We start from the raw sequence: 14,073 nt of genomic DNA, 5'->3' as shown, positions 1-14,073 counted from the left end.
CTGGCCCATCACCTCCATCCCCATCCCCACCCCCATCCACCTAATGTACTCTTTGCAACCTTCTCCGCAGCCCCACCCTCCTCTCATTTATCTCTCCACCCTGCAGGCACCCTGCCTTCAGTCCTGATGAAGGGTTTTTGCCCGAAGTGTTGATTTTCCTGCTCCTTGGATGCTGCCAGACAGACACCACTCTAATCTAGCTTAACTCGCTAGGCCATATTACACGTACACCTTCCTTGGCAAGAAGTCCTGACCTCAAATCAAAGCTGCTGGGTCAAAGGTGGGATGCTACTTTGACACATGACCACCAACAAAATTAGTGTGCAATCTGAAACAGTTAAACGTCATGTAACAAAGTCTTTTCACTCTAGTTGTTTTGCTAGACAAATTAAACCCTCATCACTTAAGTGAATTTTAGCTGTTTGCAATCTGGAATGTAGTGCATGTTATGGAGGAACATAGAAACTCCTTTCAGTTATTCTCAATTGTTCTGTTTGCTTTAGAGGGGCAATATTTACATACTGACAGTTTCAGTGACATTGCTATCCCGAAACCTGGCATATTTTGTCATTTATAACTTACAAATAGTACAATCTTCAATGCTGTGGTCTTGGCATATATGAATATAAGTTTAAAATCAGTGCTTAATTGTTCCTTTGCTTTCTGCTTCATCTATAGTGTAGGTTAGGTGGACTTGGATCGGCGCAACATCGAGGGTCGAAGGGCCTCTACTGCGCTGTATTCTTCTATGTTCTATGTTCTATAGACGTCTATACGGAGTCTGTATTTGCCATGAAGCTGACTGGTATATATTTTGAGGATTTAGGTGTCTTCGGTAATAAATTTACAGTACAAAAGGAGGCCATTAGACCCATCATATCTGTACCAGCTCCCGAAAGAGCTACCCAGCTAATCCTATTCTCTAACCCTACCTCTGTAACCCTCTAGGTTTATCACTTTCAAATATGTATCTAGCTCTGTTTTGAAACCTACCTGGAATCTGCCTCCACAACACTCCCAGGCAGCACATTCCAAATCCTAACACCTCTCTGACTAAAGAAGTTTCTCCTCATCTCACTCTTAACTCTCTCGCTGGCAATCTTGAAATTGTGACCCCCTAATTACTGACACACTAACCGTGCAAGCAGAATTTCCTGCTTTACCCTGTCAAAATTGTTTATAATTTTGAACACCTCAAGGTTACCTCTGAATCTTCTCTGCTCCAAGGAGAATAAGCCTAATTTATGTAATCTTTCCTTGTATCGAAAATCCCTCATTCCTGGGATCATTCTAGTAAATCATCTTTGAGCTCTCTCTCCAGGACTTGTCCTTAAAAAGATGCCCAGAACTGAATAAATACTCCAAATGTGGTCTGACCAATGATTTGTCGAGGTGTAGCTTTTATACTCTTCTACTTATGAGCCCAAGGATCCTGTAAGCTGCCTTAACAACTGTTTCAACTTGCCCAGCCACCTTCAGAGAACCTCAAGGTCCCTGTGCTCCTGTACTCCCATCGAAGTTGTACCGTTGAGCTTGTATTGTCTCTTTGTGAATCTTCTAGCAAAATGCATTACTTCACATTTTTCTGCATTGCATTTCATTTGCCAGGTATCTGCGCATTTGGCCAATGTCCTCCTGAAATCGCTTAGCATCATCTTCACAGTTCATGCTTCTCTCTAGCTTAGTACCATCTGCCGATTTAGATTTTGCCCTTAACCCCTATTTCCAACTCATTTATATAAATCAGAAAAAGCAAGGGTCTCACTACTGATCCCTGGGGAACACCACTTTCAACTTGTCTCCACTCTGAGAAATGTCGGTCTATTCCTACTCTTTGCTTCCTATCTTTTAGCCAACTTCCAATCCATGTGGCAAGGACGCTTTGATCTCAAACGTTTCTAACTTGCCACCCAGCCTGCCCTATGGCACCGTATCAAATGTTTTCTGAAAGTTCTAATCTCCAACTTGCTCGGCACTAACCTCATCTGCCTGTGTCCCACCCCCATCATCTCGTGAAAAGCTGTGTCAAATTTGTCAATATGTGATATATAACTTTATTACTAAACTGTTCAGAGAAACATTGTGTTCCCGACTTCATTTTTAAAATATTATTTTGAACATACCTCTAGGTTCAGGGTGCTCACGTTTTGGGAATTCCTGTTATTGTCACTGAGCAATATCCAAAAGGACTCGGGAGTACCGTCACAGAAATTGATGTGACAACAGCCAAGATGGTTGTACCGAAAACAAAATTTTCAATGGTTGTACCAGTCGTGGAAGATGCTCTGAATGAAATGCCAGGAGTTCAAAGTGTTGTGTTGTTTGGAGTTGAGGTATGTGGATGTCTATTTTGTGTACGTTCAATTTACTCCTTTATTTTCAATGTATTTTCTTTGTACCAAGACAAATGATTAACTCGTTTTAGAACTTGGGTACCCAATGCATCAGAGCTGAAAATGTGTTGCTGGAAAAGCGCAGCAGGTCAGGCAGCATCCAAGGAACAGGAGAATTGATGTTTCGGGCATAAGCCCTTCTTCAGGAAGGGCTTCTGAGTTTCTGGATTAATAGCTAAGCAATGATGCCACTAGACCAATACCTTGTTCACCTATTATCTAATTGTTTTGTCATGTTGCAAGATTTCTAACAGACCTAGTCAAAGTTGCAAATTACATTATTCTGTGATTCGATCAATTTTCCCTCTCATCCATGAAATCTGATACATTTAGCCAACCTGTCCTCTTCCAACAACTGCCCTTCATCCAGCTCAGTTATCCTTGTATTTGAAGGGAAAAAATATATTCAACTATTTACTCATTATTTCAGTGCTTTCCTTGCTAGTCTCTTGTCTACCACCTTTGTTAACTTCATCTCGTCAAATACTGCCTCCCACAGTCTGCATGTGAACCTAACCCCTCCATCTCCAAGCTATAATGATAAGAGTCCGCCAAACAGGCCAGCATTGGAGAATTCAATGGTAGAGGATTTTGCAGCCTTCACAAACCTTCCATCATTGTGCAGATAAACCTGCTAAGCCTCTTGGTGTGTTCCTGCTACTATTAGAGCCTGCAGGAGAATATCTAGGAAACTGCCGACTCAGTTAGATTTGAATAGTGCTTCCACTCTGTTCTGCCCTGTATTTACTTCAGATAATGACTACAGCACCCAAAGATGAAGACTGTTTCAGAAGTTGGTTTTTGCAATCAAAAATAAATTAAAAACATTAAATGCTGAAAATCATGCCAGATTTGTTTGACTTTAAATACAAAAAGAAATATATATGTGATGGTTAACTGTTCCTACCAATGGCCATCTAATCCGTAGTTTTTTCTATAATTTACATTAACAGAGGTTTAAAATTATTGCTAATTTCCTTTCTTTAAACTCCCTGAACCCCAAATAGACTCATGTTTGCATACAGCAGACTGCACTGGATCTGATTGGAAGAGGCCTTGAAGTCCATATTGTCGCTGATGCAACTTCTTCAAGGAGTATGATGGACAGGATGTTTGCTTTAGAGGTAGGATTTTTAAAAGAATATTTAAAACATGTCGTTTTAAGAAGATGTTCTTAACAGATTTTGAACGTTAAAAGATACATTTTCTTGAAGTTTTTCATACTTACACTCGACAATTCACAAGAAATACCAAAAGTATGGAGCTAAAAATCACACAACACCAGGTTATAGTCCAACAGGACATGTCGTTTTAAGAAGATGTTCTTAACAGATTTTGAACGTTAAAAGATACATTTTCTTGAAGTTTTTCATACTTACACTCGACAATTCCAAGAAATACCAAAAGTATGGAGCTAAAAATCACACAACACCAGGTTATAGTCCAACAGGTTTATTTGGAAGCACTAGCTTTTGGAGCGATGTTCCTTCATCAGGTGGTTGTGCTCTAAGGCAGCGCTCCGAAAGCTAGTGCTTCCAAATAAACCTGTTAGAACATAGAACAAAACAGCACAGAACAGGCCCTTCCGCCCACGATGTTGTACCGAACATTTGTCCTAGCTTAATTACCCATCCATGTACCTATCCAATTGCCGCTTAAAGGTCACCAATGATTCTGACTCTACCACTCCCACAGGCAGCGCATTCCATGCCCCCACCACTCTCTGGGTAAAGAACTCACCCCTGACATCTCCCCTATACCTTCCACCCTTCACCTTAAATTTATGTCCCCTTGTAACACTCTGTTGTACCCGGGGAAAAAGTTTCTGACTGTCTACTCTACCTATTCCTCTGATCATCTTATAAACCTCGATCAAGTCACCCCTCATCCTTCGCCGTTCCAACGAGAAAAGGCCGAGAACTCTCAACCTATCCTCGGACGACTTCCTCTCCATTCCAGGCAACATCCTGGTAAATCTTCTCTGCAACCTCTCCAAAGCTCCCACATCTTTCCTAAAGTGAGGCGACCAGAACTGCACACAGTACTCCAACTGTGGCCTAACCAAAGTCCTGTACAGCTGCAACATCACTTCACAAATCTTGAATTCAATCCCTCTGCTAATGAACGATAATACTCCATAGGCCTTCTTACAAACTCTATCCACCTGAGTGGCAACCTTCAAAGATCTATGTACATAGACCCCAAGATCCCTCTGTTCCTCCACCTGACTAAGAACACTACCATTAACCCTGTATTCCGCATACTTATTTGTTCTTCCAAAATGGACAACCTCACACGTGGCAGGGTTGAACTCCATCTGCCACTCCTCAGCCCAACTTTGCATCATATCTAAGTCCCTCTGCAGCCGACAACAGCCCTCCTCACTGTCCACAACTCCACCTATCTTCGTATCATCTGCAAATTTACTGACCCACCCTTCGACTCCCTCATCTAAGTCATGAACAAAAATTACAAACAGCAGAGGACCCAGAACTGATCCCTGCGGAACTCCACTTGTAACTGGGCTCCAGGCTGAATATTTACCATCTACCACCACTCTCCGACTTCGACCAGTTAGCCAGTTTTCTATCCAATTGGCCAAATTTCCCTCTATCCCATGCCTCCTGACTTTCAGCATAAGCCTACCATGGGGAACCTTATCAAATGCCTTACCATCCAAGCTCTGAACACTCTGGCAGTCCCAGTCTAAGTTTGGAAAGTTAAAATCCCCGACCATTACAACGCTATCATTCTTACAGATGTCTGAGATCTCCAGACATATTTGCTGCTCAATTTCCAAATGACTATTTAGGGCATGTAGTGCAGTCATACCAAAGTGATGACCAATTCTCATTTCTCATTTCCACCATTACAGCATCACTGGGCGATTCCCAGGAATATACTCTCTAAGTGCTGCAGTGATGTTTCACTGATCAAAAACTCCAATCCCCCTCCTCTCTCACCTCCTGTTCTCTCCATCCTGTAGAATCTGTACCCTGGAACATTGAGTTGTCAGTCCTGTCCCTCCTTCAGCTGTGTTTCTGTCATAGTTGTGGTGTTCCAGCCCCATGTCCATGCACCAAGTTCATCTGCCTTACCTGTTAGGCCTGTTATGTCGAAATAAAGTAGTTTAATTGATCAATTTTCCCTCATTTCCTGCTGTGCTCTTGCCTGCCTTGTCTATTGAAATGACTCTCTTGAAATTCTGTCCCAGCCTCAACCTTCAGACTGTAGCCTGAGACCATTCCCCCTCACTGTGGACAACATTCTCACCTTTCATGTCATCTGCAAACCTACTAATACCTTCTGCCTTCACATCCAAGGTATCAATGTACATACAAACAGCAATGGTTCCTGCACAGATCCCTGTGTACACCCATTGGTGAAAGAATTTCAAACACAAAACCAACCCTCCACCAACTGTGGATCCAACTTGCCTTGGATCCCATTGGTCTGTTGGACCAGCCTTCCATGTGGGACCTTGTCAAAGGCCATAGTGAACTCCAAAGAATCCACATCATCTGCACAGCCCTCATCAATACTTTTAATCATGATTTCAAAGAAAACTCAGCTAAATTCATCAGACAGGATTTTCCTTTACCAAATCCGTGCTGACTATCCTTAATTATCCCTCATAACTGTTTCCAATAATTTCCCTCCACCTGCTGTCAGACTATCTGCTCTGTATTTACCGGACCTACCCCTGCTGCCCTTCTTGAACAAAGGACCCACATTAGCGATCCTCCAGTCATTCGGCACTTTACCTATGGACAGCAATATATCCACCAGGGCCCTAGCAATCTCCTCCCTTTTTTCCCAAAACAGCCTGGGTTACATTTCATTGGGCACTGGGGATTTCTCCAACTTCATGCCAGTGAAAGCATTTAATACCTCCTCCTTATTCATCTTATCATGTTATAGAACCTCTCCATACCAACGGAAATCCTCGGCTACAGTGTCTTTCTCCTGTGTGAATACAGATGGAAAGTATTCATTGAAGACTTCTCCTGCCTCCTCTGGCTCAATGCACAGATTTTCCCTTTGGTTTCCAACAGGCCCCACACTTTAGCTGGGAATCCTCTTCCTCTAACCATACTCAAAAAAATGCCTTGTGGCTTTTCCTTAATAGTGTCTGCCAATGGTCATTGCTTTCCCCTCATTTCTAAGGTCCCCTTGCCCTCTTTAAAATTGTGAAGAGCTTCACCTGCTGTTATTGAACTGCATTTTCTCTATCAAACTCACGATATCACTTGATCAGTATTCACTGGACTTGCTCTCTTTGTCATTCCCACTTTATTAATACACTGGCCTTAGATCCTCACTGTATCACTTTAAAATACTCCACTGTGGGCGGCACGGTGGCACAGTGGTTAGCACTGCTGCCTCACAGCGCCAGAGACCCGGATTCAATTCCTGCCTCAGGCGACTGACTGTGTGGAGTTTGCACATTCTCCCCGTGTCTGCGTGGGTTTCCTCCGGGTGCTCCGTTTTCCTCCCACAGTCCAAAAATGTGCAGGTAAGGTGAATTGGCCAAGCTAAATTGTCTGTAGTGTTAGGTGCAAGGGTCAATGTCGAGGAATGGGTCTGGGTAGGTGCACTTTGGCGGGTCGGTGTGGGTTTGTTGGGCCGAAGGGGCCGTTTCCACACTGTAAGTAATCTAATCTAATTTTTCCAAACATAGCCCTGTCTGCAGGTAGTTCATGCCAGTCTCTGTTTGCCACATCCTGTCTCATTATCGGAGACTCAGTTGTGAAGGGGACAGACAGGAGACTGTGTGGCTGCAGACATGACCTCAGGATGGAGTGCTGCCTCCTGGGTACAAGGGTCAAGTATGTCTCTGAACAGTTACTGAACGTTCTGAAAGGGAGGGTGAACAGCCAGAGATCATTGTCCACATCGGACAAGATGACAGAGGTAGACAATGGGATGGGGTCCTGTGAAATGAATATCGGCCATTAGGTAAGAAGTTGAAAAGCAGGACCTCAAGGGTAGTGATCTCCAGATTACTCCCAGTGCCACGTGCCAGTAAGAATAGAAAGAGAAAGATAGGCCGGATGGATGTATGGCTGATGAGCTGGTGTAGGAGCAAGGGTTTTCAGTTCTTGGATCATTGGGATCTCTTTTAGGGTAGAGGTGACCGAACAAGTGGGGGGCGGGTTGGATTTGAACCAGAGGGGCACCAGTGTGTCCCTTGGTGATGGTGGTTGGGGGGCTGGGGGGTGAAGTGAAGACGTGGGGGTGTGGGAGTGGTGTTGGTTGGCTGACCGGCATGCATGAGGCCTGACTGCTAAGGGAGATGAGCTCAGAGCTTGGGTTGGCTCGGGGGACTGTGATATTCCAACCATAACGGAAACATGGCTGAGAGATTTTCTATGTCCCTGTAGCTTCTATCTATCACCTTCTCAGCCTCTCGAATAATCCTCAGTTCATCCAACTCCAGTTCCAGTTCCCTAACTCGTTCTGTGAGGAGCAGGATCTGACTGCATTTCCTGCAGATGAAGTCGGCAGGAGTATCGGTGGTCACCCCTACCTCAAACATCCTGCAGGAGGAACATTCCACTGCCTGCTCTGCCATTACTCTACACTTCGTCTCAAGCAAGAACACTGAGTAGCTTACATGTGAACACACCCACTCAAATATCAATCACTTACCTTCCCGACCAGCTCTGCGCTCCAACCTCACTTCTGCCCAGCTCGCACCGCTCTCTGCTGAGAAAAGCTGTTGGGCTATAACCTGGTGTTGTGTGATTTTTAACTTTGTACACCACAGTCCAACACCAAATCACAAATTTGGAAGAATGTTTGTTTGCTTTTAATTAACTTGTTAACTGGCATTCTTGATGAACTGGCACATTCCCTGTGAAAATACATATAGCGATCAGCATCTATTTCCCGACCAGTCAGCGCGCACACATCTCACAGAATGAGGGGAACCAACTTAGGCATTTTTAGCAAATTATCCTGAAAATGCAAAACTGTAGGTTTGAATTACTTTTTTTCATTTTGCTGTATCCCTCTAATACTTTCTGTTGTTGTTGAAAGTCCCAAAATAGATTATCTGTGTCTCTAACGACCTCTTGTGCACAAATATTATTCTACTCTAGAAAGCTAGACCATAGAAGACCATTGGGATGGTATACATCAGAACTGTGCAGGGCCTGCTGTCCTCATGGGTTGTATAATTAGGGAAGTAAAGCCAGCTTTGAATTAAATAATTACGCGCACGGGTGCGGGGGGACGGTTGTCAGGCTTAGAAAAATGTAACAAAAACACCTAAAAATATCAACATCAAGAAAGGTGTTGATACAAAGATATGATTGTACAGAGCAAACTAAAGACTGTCTAATTGTGCACAGCATTTAAAGTAAATTATTCAGTGGCACACATTGAAGTGAATGGAAGTTATCTGATAATCATTATTGAGAAGTGGCTGCAGATTGACAATGATTGAGCACCAAGTAGTGAGGGATATATGACCATCAAGACTAATAGGGAGCTAGATAAAGCAGAATGTGGTTCTCCTAATCATGGTTCGATTTGCTGTAATAGTTAGGAATGACTTTGGTTCAGGAGATCATGGTGAACAATCTGTTTGGGTGAAGATAAGGAATTATGTAAAGTGATGCATTTTGAGAGGTGAAATGCAAGAGGAAAGTATACAGTAAATAATGGGATCCTTTGGAGCATTGATATACACAGGGATCTTGGCGTCCAAGTCTTTAGCTCCTAAAAGTGGCAACGCAAGTGGATAAGGTGGTGATAAAGGCCAATGGCAGGCCTGCCTTCATCGGTCAGGGGATTGGGTAGGAAAGTTGGCAAGCCATGGTGCAGCTGTGTAAAATTTTAGTTAGGCCACATTTGGTGTATTGTGCAGTTCTGCTCACAACACTATAGGAAGGATGTAGAGGCTTTGAAGAGTGTATAACAAATATTTACCAGATGTTGCCTGGATTGGAGTGAGTTAGCTATAAGGAGAGGGTGGACAAACTGCTACTGTTTTTGCTGGAGTGTCGGAGGCTGGAGGGCAACCTGGTAGAAAAACACAAAATTGAGAGGCATGGATAGGATGGATAGTCAAAGTCTTTTTCCTGGGTGGAAATGTCAAATACTAAGGGGTGCATAGGTTTAAGGTGAATGGGTGGATGGGGTGGGGGAACGTTTAAAGGAGATGTACAAGGTAAGTTTTTTTTTTACACATGGGATGGTAAGTGTCTGAAATTTGCTGCCAAGGGTGATAATAGAAGTAGATACAATAGCAAAGTTTAAGAGGCATTTGGATAAACACATGAACAGGCAGGGAATAGAGCGATATGGACCATATGTGGGCTGATGAGATTAGAATAGCATGATGGTCAGCACAGACATGGTGGGCTGAAGGGCCAGTTCTTGTCCTGTACTGCTCTGCAGTGGTTCCAGAAGGCAGCTCACCACCACTACCACAAGGGCAACTAGGGATAGGTAATAAATGTTGGCCCAGCCAGTGATAGCTACATCTCATGAGAAAACAAAAAGAATTCAAAAATGGAACATTTTGGCTCAAGAGAATTTGACATTTATATGCTACACAATTCTCTTCACATTGCATTTCTTCATCACAACCGTTCAGTAATTCCTACCAACTTTATACTTGTGCAGTTTGTTTTTGAATGCATCTGTTTCCCTCATCTATCTGACATAGTAAGTTCCACATTTTGACGTCTGTCTGAGTAAAGAAGTTTCTCTTTGCTTCCCCATTTAACTTTATTGTAATTAACTTATACCCATGATCTCCAGTTTTCGATTCTTCCTCAAGTTGTAATATTTCCTTGACTTCAGTCCTGTTGGACTCATGGATTTAAGATTAAGGTTAAGCCTTTCTAAAGTAAGTGTCGAACGTGTTCAGCATTTATCCCTAACCTCTTTTCTGAAGCTGTCTTTAACTTTTTTTTTAGATTTTTTTTAGATTAGATTACATTACAGCGTGGAAACAGGCCCTTCGGCCCAACAAGTCCACACCGACCCACCGAAGCGCAACCCACCCATGCCCCTACATTTACCCCTTTAACCTAACACTACGGGCAATTTAGCATGGCCAATTCACCTGACCTGCACATCTTTGGACTGTGGGAGGAAACCGGAGCACCCGGAGGAAACCCACGCAGACACGGGGAGAATGTGCAAACTCCACACAGTCAGTCGCCTGAGGCGGGAATTGAACCCGGGTCTCCGGCGTTGTGAGGCAGCAGTGCTAACCACTGTGCCACTGTGCCACCGTGCAGCCCCGTTTTGGGGTTTTCTTCATTGTAGTATGAAAATGAAAGTGTTGAGACCAGAACACACTGTAGTACCTACAAATGAGAACTGTCCAGGATCTTCCTCAAAGCATTTGACATATTGGACTATTTTGAATTCTGTAGCACTAGAAATAAATCTGAATATCTAGTTGGCATTTAGACTGATTTTTCTGACCTGTAATGGTACCTCTAATAATTTTACTCCTCTGTCTCTTGATGCTTAACTGTTTTCAGTGGGGTTTTTTTTTGTAGGTAATATTTCTATTGCCCTCAGTAAATGTATTGCACATTTTATCCATGTTAAAATGTATTTGCTATATAATTGCCCAAATACAAAGTACTCTAATGTTGCCCTGTTATGCAAATTCTTTTAAAGAGATGAAAGCTATTTTGTCATAACATGGGAGTTAACAACAGGGCTAGATTAATTAATGATTTAATAAGAAAATCTTCTGTACCACATTCTTTTTAAACTTCAAAAATGAAAAGTAATATTGATTATAAATTTAGACTCATTAGAAACCAAAGTAACCTCAAGTACTCTTAACATCATTGGTGTTATAGACATTCGATAACATTAAGTTGCTATTGGCAAACAGGTGGAAATTTAATTCCTGGAAGATTGAAAACTGGTGCTTTATTGAAAGAATGTTATATGGTCAGCCAGGCCTGGAAAATTCCAAATCTGGCCCACAATCTGTGCTGGGCCATCTGTTTGCAGCGTGAGCAGTGTCTTGACTGTTCAAGTTGGTCTTGAAGCTCTTGAACAGGACAGAAGGTGAAAACAATAGTTTTTGTTCGGTGCCACTGGTGCGTTGGCATAATTGAGATGTGGTTTTAAGGCTCTCAGGGTGCATAGTCTATGTTCAGAAATAAATCAAAACGTCACATATGATTTGGTGGAGTGTAGCTGAGATCTGTAAAACTACCCCAACAAAAGTTAACATCTTCAGAAAAGGAGTGAAAAACAGTTAGGATGGGAAGAGGAATAGTGAAATTTGTTTCTTTCTTATTTGTCAGCCCTGAACTGTATTAGAATTTTTTTATTTTCATAGCGTCTAGCCCGGACCGGGATTATAATTACCACCAGTGAAGCCATTCTCCTCCAACTGGTTGCTGACAAGGATCATCCTCATTTCAAGGAAATTCAAAACCTCATCAAAGCAAGTGCACCAGAATCTGGGCTCCTGTCCAAAGTCTAAGCAAACAGGAGCAACACAGTTGTGCAGTTATATTGTCTGGCAAAGGAGTCATTCCAAAGAATCGGAAGCACATTCAGATTTGGCATCCCATAAGCACCATCCGGCTTAAGTGCTTAAAATAGTTTGGGTACCAGTGTGATCTTCCTGTGTTGCATTTTGCTGTCTGTCATGGTTGCAGGTTTTAATTGCTACAGATACTATGGAGCAGCATTTCTGGAAGTGTTATCAGCTGCCTATTTATTTGAGTAAAAAAATAATTGAATCCTGGGAGTAAATTCTCTTGGTTTTGACTACTTGTGCACTTTGTAAATGCAAATACATGTTCTATGAAATCACTTTTATAAATCATTGCATTGAATTAAACTGCTTTGAAATGTATAATCTGTCTACATTTTATACGACAAGTTACATTTTTTGATATGATTTGAGGGAAGTTAAATTTGCAGTGAATATTGGTCTAAAGTCTAGGACTCTAGTATAAATTACTATTGAATTCAGTTAGTAAAGCAAATTGGAAAAAAATAAATTAAGATTATTATTGAAAGCCTATCCAATTCCAAACTTGTATTCCCCAATGCTGGCAATTTCTCTTTTCGTCTTGATCTTGTGTTCCATCCTGTCTCTCCTCACATTGTGGAGCATATCGATATAAGTAATGCCCAAACTGGGACTGTTCATAATTGCAGTCCTTCAAACAGACCTGAGTATTTCTATGTTTCAACCCAACCTTGTCATAAAATGTGAATAAGGAACAGCAGTAGGTGACTCACTCCTTGACTTTGCTCTGCCATTACAGTTAAATCAAAGTGTAGTGATGAGAAACAATGCAAATCGTTCAGAATAGTTTTCAATCACTAATGTTCAACTGCTGTTGGTTTCTGGTATGGGCTGCTTTTTAGCCCAGAATTTTTTTTTAAACTTCCTCCAACTATCTTCTCACTCAACATCCCACCCTTTTCCCTCTCTCACTGGCATTATCAACGCTTCACTCAGTCCTCTGATTACTGCACCATCTCCATCTGTGCTCAGCTTATACTATCTGGATATCCCTGAACTGAACCGCTGGAGTCACTTGGTGTGCTTTTTGCTGCCATCCTTTTGTGCAAATTTCCAATTGAGCAAAACTCTGTCAGAAATCCCTTATCTTCTGGAGTTCCTCAGGTGTAGGAAACTTTAGGCTTCATTTAACTCTAGATCTGCAGCTGCCCATTTTCAGCCAAAAAGCCCCACCTATCATTACAGTTGCATATTCAAGATAATCCAACCAAACATTATGCCATGTAGTCTTAATGGGTTTCATGCAATGCCCTATAATAAGGGCATCTCTATCCTTCATGCCATGGCAATCCTTCAACTGGCTGCAATATGCTATTGCAAAAGAGCAAGTGGTGTTTTGTAGCACCCTTTATATGTTATTTAAGTTATGGTATAACTAATCCAATGACTCAACCTCTTGTTGCAGATTTTTTGTGGTCCCTTATGACTAGCCTTGCTAAGTTTTTAAGACACAACTATCTCATGTCTGCAGCTTCTGCCTGACCATACCTCCACTCGGCTCATTCTGCAGTGAGTAGGATATTGGAAGGCCTTTGGTTACTCACTCGTGCAGCGGTTTGCCTGTGCTCAAAAGGTCATTAGATAACCAACACACAAGCCCCACTCTGCAGGAGTTTTGCTCTCCTCGTTAAGAAATATTTTCTAATGAACCTGTTCAGAAGTGTTATAACACACTGCTGGAGCATGCAGGACCTGAAACTGGGACTCTGAGTTCAGAGTTAGGGGCTCTCCCATCATGTCGCAAGCTTCTGGTAGATTTTTATCATTGTGTTGAGATGTTACAAGATGCCTCTGGAACAGGTGAGTCTTGAACTTAAGAACTCTTGAGCAGGAGGAAGTCATTCAGTCCCTTGAGCCTGCTCTGAAATCTAATATGAACATGGCTGACCTCACCTCAGCCTCAACTTCACTTTCCTGCCTGTTTTCCACAGCCTTTAAAACAATTACTAATTTAAAATCTATGGTCCCTTCCTAAACTTTGTGTCCCTGCATCAACCACACTGGGATACTGAATTCCACAGATTTACATCCCTTTGAGAGAAATAATTTCTCCTCCCGTCTGTTTTCGATCTGTTGCCTGTTCTAAAAGTGATCTGGATCCTCCCACAAGAGGAAACATCCTCTCACATTTACTTTCGTCAATCCCCT

General features: G+C 42.3%; 1 protein-coding gene across 1 annotated transcript in view; it reads left to right on the top strand.

Moving 5' to 3' along the window:
• isoc1 (isochorismatase domain containing 1) overlaps window positions 1–12,246 on the top strand; it is a 25,189-nt gene extending 12,943 nt beyond the window's left edge. The window contains exons 3-5 of the mRNA XM_043718050.1: window positions 2,130–2,333; window positions 3,401–3,517; window positions 11,722–12,246. Of these exons, the coding sequence (XP_043573985.1) occupies window positions 2,130–2,333; window positions 3,401–3,517; window positions 11,722–11,868 (468 nt within the window). The 3' untranslated portion in view covers window positions 11,869–12,246. The remainder of the gene's footprint in view (window positions 1–2,129; window positions 2,334–3,400; window positions 3,518–11,721) is intronic.
• The last annotated feature ends 1,827 nt before the right edge of the window (window positions 12,247–14,073 follow it).

Source organism: Chiloscyllium plagiosum, chromosome 2 (assembly GCF_004010195.1).
Source record: "Chiloscyllium plagiosum isolate BGI_BamShark_2017 chromosome 2, ASM401019v2, whole genome shotgun sequence".
NCBI lineage: Eukaryota > Metazoa > Chordata > Chondrichthyes > Orectolobiformes > Hemiscylliidae > Chiloscyllium > Chiloscyllium plagiosum.
Note: the sequence above shows the minus strand (reverse complement) of the source record. Positions and strands in the feature narration are given on the sequence as shown.